The sequence below is a fragment of the Coregonus clupeaformis genome, chromosome 3 (assembly GCF_020615455.1).
Source record: "Coregonus clupeaformis isolate EN_2021a chromosome 3, ASM2061545v1, whole genome shotgun sequence".
Taxonomy (NCBI): domain Eukaryota; kingdom Metazoa; phylum Chordata; class Actinopteri; order Salmoniformes; family Salmonidae; genus Coregonus; species Coregonus clupeaformis.
This window is the reverse complement of record NC_059194.1, coordinates 4,966,577-4,973,015: the sequence shown is the minus strand read 5'-3', so window position 1 is coordinate 4,973,015 and position 6,439 is coordinate 4,966,577. Positions and strand designations below refer to the sequence as shown.

At 43.5% G+C, this 6,439-nt stretch overlaps 1 protein-coding gene across 2 annotated transcripts in view; it reads right to left on the bottom strand.

Annotated features, from left to right (window-relative positions):
* LOC121539430 (disintegrin and metalloproteinase domain-containing protein 19) overlaps positions 1–6,439 on the bottom strand; it is a 28,471-nt gene that overhangs the window by 6,600 nt on the left and 15,432 nt on the right. For both annotated transcript variants that reach the window (XM_041847928.2, XM_041847937.2), the window contains 8 exons: positions 5,999–6,206; positions 5,572–5,637; positions 5,192–5,263; positions 3,807–3,973; positions 3,521–3,605; positions 3,164–3,303; positions 2,661–2,838; positions 2,498–2,587 (listed from right to left, as the gene is read on the bottom strand). In XM_041847928.2, coding sequence (XP_041703862.2) covers positions 2,498–2,587; positions 2,661–2,838; positions 3,164–3,303; positions 3,521–3,605; positions 3,807–3,973; positions 5,192–5,263; positions 5,572–5,637; positions 5,999–6,206 — 1,006 coding nt within the window. The remainder of the gene's footprint in view (positions 1–2,497; positions 2,588–2,660; positions 2,839–3,163; positions 3,304–3,520; positions 3,606–3,806; positions 3,974–5,191; positions 5,264–5,571; positions 5,638–5,998; positions 6,207–6,439) is intronic.

The window sequence follows — 6,439 nt, the reverse complement described above, 5'->3', positions numbered from 1 at the left end:
TGGCCAAACAGTTCTATTTTTGTTTCATCAGACCAGAGGACATTTCTCCAAAAAGTATGATCTTTGTCCCCATGTGCAGTTGCAAACCGTAGTCTGGCTTTTTTAAGGTGGCTTTGAGCAGTGGCTTCTTCCTTGCTGAGCGGCCTTTCAGGTTATGTCGATATAGGACTCGTTTTACTGTGGATATAGATACTTTTGTACCCGTTTCCTCCAGCATCTTCACAAGGTCCTTTGCTGTTGTTCTGAGTACGTTCATCTCTAGGAGACAGAACGCGTCTCCTTCCTGAGCGGTATGACGGCTGTGTGGTCCCATGGTGTTTATACTTGCGTACTATTGTTTGTACAGATGAACGTGGTACCTTTAGGCGTTTGGAAATTGCTCCCAAGGATGAACCAGACTTGTGGAGGTCTACATTTGTTTTTCTGAGGTCTTGGCTGATTTCTTTTGATTTTCCCATGATGTCAAGCAAAGAGGCACTGAGTTTGAAGGTAGGCCTTGAAATACATCCACAGGTACACCTCCAATTGACTCAAATGATGTCAATTAGCCTATCAGAAGCTTCTAATGCCATGACATCATTTTGTGGCATTTTCCAAGCTGTTTAAAGGCACAGTCAACTTAGTGTATGTGAACTTCTGACCCACTGGAACTGTGATACAGTGAATTATAAGTGAAATAATCTGTCTGTAAACAATTGTTGGAAAATGTATTTGTGTCATGCACAAAGTAGATGTCCTAACCGACTTGCCAAAACTATAGTTTGTTAACAAGAAATGTGTGGAGTGGTTGAAAAATTAGTTTTAATGACTCCAACCTAAGTGTATGTAAACTTCCGACTTCAACTGTATATCAACTAATTGGTGAGGGCATTAGAACAGTCTGCAGCACCCGGCCTCACCATACTAGAATATTAAGTCAAATGTCTACTGTTTGCTGATGATCTGGTGCTTCTGTCCCCAACCAAGGAGGGCCTACTGCAGAACCTAGATCTTCTGCATAGACTCTGTTAGACCTGGGCCCTTACAGTAAATCCCTGGTGTTCCAAAAAAAGGTCCAGTTGCCAGGACCACAAATGCAAATTCCATCTAGACACCGTTGCCCTAGAGCACACAAAAAACTATACATACCTAAACATCAGCGCAACAGGTAACTTCCACAAAGCTGTGAACGATCTGAGAGACGGCAAGAAGGGCCTTCTATGCCATCAAAAGGAACATAAAATTCAACATACCAATTAGGATCTGGCTAAAAATACATGAATCAGTTATAGAACCCATTGCCCTTTATGGTTGTGAGGTCTGGGGTCTGCTCACCAACCAAGAATTCACAAAATGTGAATTCTGCATGCAGAATTCTGCAAAAAATATCCTCCATGTACAATGTAAAACACCAAATAATGCATGCAGAGCAGAATTATAAAAATCCTAAAAGGAAGCGATTCCCAAACCTTCCATAACAAAGCCATCACCTACAGAGAGATGAACCTGGAGAAGAGCCCCTAAGCAAGCTGGTCTTGGGGCTCTGTTCACAAACACAGACCCCACATAGCCCCAGGACAGCAACACAATTAGACCCAACCAAATCATGAGAAAACAAAAAGATCATTACTTGACACATTGTAAAGCATTAACAAAAAAACGGAGCAAACTATAATGCTATTTGGTCCTAAACAGAGATTAAGGAAAGCTTTGACTATGTACCGACTCAGTGAGCATGGCCTTGCTATTGAGAAGACCTGGCTCTCAAGAGAAGACAGGCTATGTGCACACTGCCCACAAAATGAGGTGGAAACTGAGTTGCACTTCCTAACCTCCTGCCAAATGTATGACCATATTAGAGACACATATTTCCCTCAGATTACACAGATCCACAAAGAATTCGAAAACAAACCCAATTTCGATAAACTCCCATATCTATTGGTTGAAATACCACAGTGTGCCATCACAGCAGCAAGATTTGTGACCTGTTGCCACAAGAAAAGGGCAACCAGTGAAGAACAAACACCATTGTAAATACAACCCATATCTATTTATTTTCCCTTTTGTAGTTTAACTGTTTGCACATCATTACAACACTGTATATAGACATAATATGACATTTGAAATGTCTTTATTCTTTTGGAACTTTTGTGTAATGTTTACTGTTCATTTTTTATTTCACTTTAGTTTATTATCTATTTCACTTGCTTTGGCAATGTAAACATGTTTCCCATGCCAATAAAGCCCTTTGAATTGAAATTGTAGAGAGAGAGAGAGAGAGAGAGAGAGAGAGAGAGCGAGAGAGAGAGAGAGAGAGAGAGAGAGAGAGAGAGAGAGAGAGAGAGAGAGAGAGAGAGAGAGAGAGAGAGGGGGGACAGTGTAGACTATCAAACGACACAACACAGAGAGAAAGAGATATTGGAGGAGGAGACAGAGAGAGTGTGGAGGATAGAGAGAGAGACAGAGACAGAGAGAGAGGACAACCAGAAAGAAAGAGAGAGGACAGTGTGTACAGTACCTTACAGTTGTGGCAGCAGACTCCATGGGCACACTCTGCTCCAGCCTTCAGAGTACAGTTGTTGGCATTACAGCAGGGACTGGAACACTCCTACAGAGAGAGGATGAATAATCAGTACACACACTCGCACACGCACAAGCACACACACACACTCCCCCCTCACCTCCTCGTCTCCACAGTCACACTCCTCTCCATCCTCCAGGTACCCGTTCCCACAGCGCTGCCCCCCGTACATGGCTCTGGTGTTGGGGAGGTTGAACAGACACTTCCCCCCTCCGGAGCTCAGGTACCTGCTCAGCTCCCGCTGGTTACAGTCATTAAACACACGCGGAAACGGGTGGCTGCGACACACACACCAGGGGTGTATTCAGTAAGGTGCAACGTTGCGACACGTTGCAGATAGAAAAAGGCATGAATAGACTTTACATGATTCCTTCTACTCTACATGTCAGAGAAGAAAGTCTGTTCTATGTAATATATTTCTATACAGACATTAATATTCCACAACATTTTGCTCAGCTGAACGTGTCCCAGGACTATATTTTACAAAGCAGGATCAATCATTATATCATTGGTTATTTAACCTTTATTTATACAGGTTTATTCTCATTGAAATAAAATATCTTTAATAAGAAAGAGCTTTTCAACATAGATAGATTCTCTCACCCAGTGGCAGCAGCCATGATGCAGCCTCCATCATCAGCCTTGGCCTGGCAGCACCCAGGGCTGTCGTGGCTCATGCCAAAGTTATGCCCCATCTCGTGGGCCATGGTCGCTGCCACGCCCACAGCACTGTCAGAGTGGTCCTGCAGGGGGCAGAGGTCAAGGGGTAGAGGTAAATGGTTAGAGGTGGATTCCCGTATTGAAAGTCAAAGGGACATGCATTTCATGTTTGCTTGGTTGTACATCTATGTGTGATATTACAAATACATCACAACTTTATTACAACTTTAGAAAAATCTTTAGTGGGCTGCTATTGGCTATGGTCAAATCTCAAATGACAGAGTTCTGTTGCAGTCTTACTGAGTTGACTCCCCCTGACTGGTACTCTGAGCACATGGCTCTGAGAGGGGCCAGCCCAATGGTGGTGCCCTGAAACGACACGCCCCTGAGGAAACAAAAAAAAACAGCTTTGTAGTTCCACTGAATGGTCTTAATGGAAGGAAAGAGAGATGGATTAAGGATGGATGGATTAAAGGAGAGTGTAGTAAGGAGTGTGCGTAAACACTAATGTTATGAGCTGAGTAATGTCATTGAGGAGTGTGTGTGTGTGTGAGAGAGAGTGTGCGTGCGTGCGTGTAACACTAACGTGATGAGTTGAGCGTTGTCGTTAGGTAGTGTGTGTAGCTGTTTGCGTCTCCAGGCCAGGAAAGCTCCCAGGGTACTGTAGGGGTTACCAGACACACTGATCCTGTCCTGATCAGACCACACCTCCAGACCGATTACTGCCACACGGATACTTAGAGACTTGTAGTACTGCACAAACACACAGCCCAAAGATCATTTGACTAATATAGAAGTACATTATCATTGTTAATTATGTTCAGTGAGGATACAGTAGCAAACGTGTGTGTGTGTGTGTGTGTGTGTGTGTGTGTGTGTGTGTGTGTGTGTGTGTGTGTGTGTGTGTGTGTGTGTGTGTGTGCAGGGGTTAAATTGGGCCGGGTCCTGCCGGGTACGAGACCTGGCATCTATGATCCAAATGAGAGCCAGACGGAGCTGAGACCCGGTAGATATGGTTATTTGAATTATCTAATGAAAAATTGCAACAGCTAAATCAAACAACCCCATAGTAGAATAGTTTACCTATTCAATTGTTCAACCTGTCGCATTCTATGCGAGAAAATAATATTCATCTCGAGGCGCATTCAAATTTCTTTCTAGTGTTATCAGGCTACACTTATTTCTCAAATCCAAGAAATTAGTAGTCCTAAAATGCACCATTTTAGAACCATCGTTTTTCGAACAATAGTTTTTCAAACCAGTGTTTAGAACCAGAGTGTTTAGAACCAGAGTGTTTAGAACCAGAGTGTTTAGAACCAGAGTGTTTAGAACCAGAGTGTTTAGAACCAGAGTGTTTAGAACCAGAGTGTTTAGAACCAGGGTGTTTAGAACCAGAGTGTTTAGAACCAGAGTGTTTAGAACCAGAGTGTTTAGAACCAGAGTGTTTAGCAGCGGCATGGTTTATGCGCATTAGCACTCGCCAATTGTGCCAGTGGCATTGAATGCATAGGGAAGGCCGGGGCTAAATGTAACAGGGTCAGGTGTCTCAGCTAGGCCTACATTATATTCACACTACGTGATCCTTGGTTGGCTGAGTGCCAGTGGAACGTAGTTTTTTTGGGGGACATTTAAGTTATCAATATGTTTCTAATTAAAGTTTGTGATCTAGCACACCTGCCTGATAATATGGACCTATATGTTATTGGGCTCATTTTTGGGGGGAAATTATATTTTAGATGTCATTTTATTTTCATTCATTTTGCAGTAGAATGTCCTTATAAAAAGTCATCAGAACTGACCTTCTCACAGTCATTCTCCCCCCAAAAATGGTAGTATGCTGTGATAGGTGCCTTTTGTCAGTATTCTATTGTTTAGGATAGTGTATTATGTCTCCACCCAGGCACGCCCCCAGACCAGGGACCAACCACCTTCCAAATTAACCACAGTGTGTGTGGGGGCGGTGTTTCTCACCTTGTCTACGTAGTTAGCCGCCTCCAGCAGTTTCCTCTTCGTCCTATTTAAGTCCCTGCCGTGCTTCTGAAACTACACAGACACACAATTTCACACAGGACGTGAGTCATGGCAGCAGGATGGCCTCAACCAATCAGACACGTCAGACAGCAATGAAGGATTTTAGAACATTAGGGGGGAGCGTGGAGGATGTGGTTGAGATATGACCATAGAGAGATGAAGGGATCGGGGGATGTAACAGAGTTATAGATGGTATCTAGTTCTTCCTTGGAGTAGGAGTCACAGGTCAAAAGAAGAAATGGAGGTCATGCTTTCTACCGTCTCACCGATACAACTGACTAACTGGAATAAATGGCAATGTAAAATGTCTGGCCTCTTACCTCAGCATGGTCAGCTACCAGCAGCAGCTCTACATACTTCATATTCTGGCCCACGTCTCTACGCTCCTGGAGAAATATCAGGACGTATTAGAGAACTTTATACACAACTATTATAGTGCATTATTACTTGTTAAAAGTATGAGCGCACGCCACACACATATATACAGTGGGGAGAACAAGTATTTGATACACTGCCGATTTTGCCGGTTTTCCTACTTACAAAGCATGTAGAGGTCTGTAATTTTTTATCATAGGTACACTTCAACTGTGAGAGACGGAATCTAAAACAATTTTTTTTCATGGGACTCTAAATGGCTGATATTTCTTGGATATTTCACTGATACAAAGCAGCACTCCCCATTCTCTGAAGAAGATAGTTGTTATCATATCAGACACCAACCAGTCTATCTATCCCTCCTCCACTCACCCTTCCACCCCACGGTGACATCATTCCCTGGATGAGGTCACCTAGCCCCTCCCCCTGGCCCTGGTTGCTATGGCGTTGCCCGCAGGTTCCGTTGGGCAGACGGAGGTTCTCCGCTCGGAACACGGCGTGAGGAGGCTGTGTATCCATGGTGACGGCGGGCAGGGGTTCTAACAGGTAGCTGACGCTGGTGTTCACCGTAACCAGTCCCCTAGGTAAACATAAAACATATATATTACTTAACTAACTAAAACTTTTATAGCTGGGGAAAGTAGTGGTGTTTCAAACTCCATCAAATATCTATTGCGAGAAGTTAGATGTGGCAGAATGAAAAACTAGAAGCAGCTGGGATTTGCATGTCAGGTCTGAGACAACTACATTATGGTTGACTGTATGTTGAACTATGTATATAAATCCTGATACCAGATAGATGGATGGAGAGAG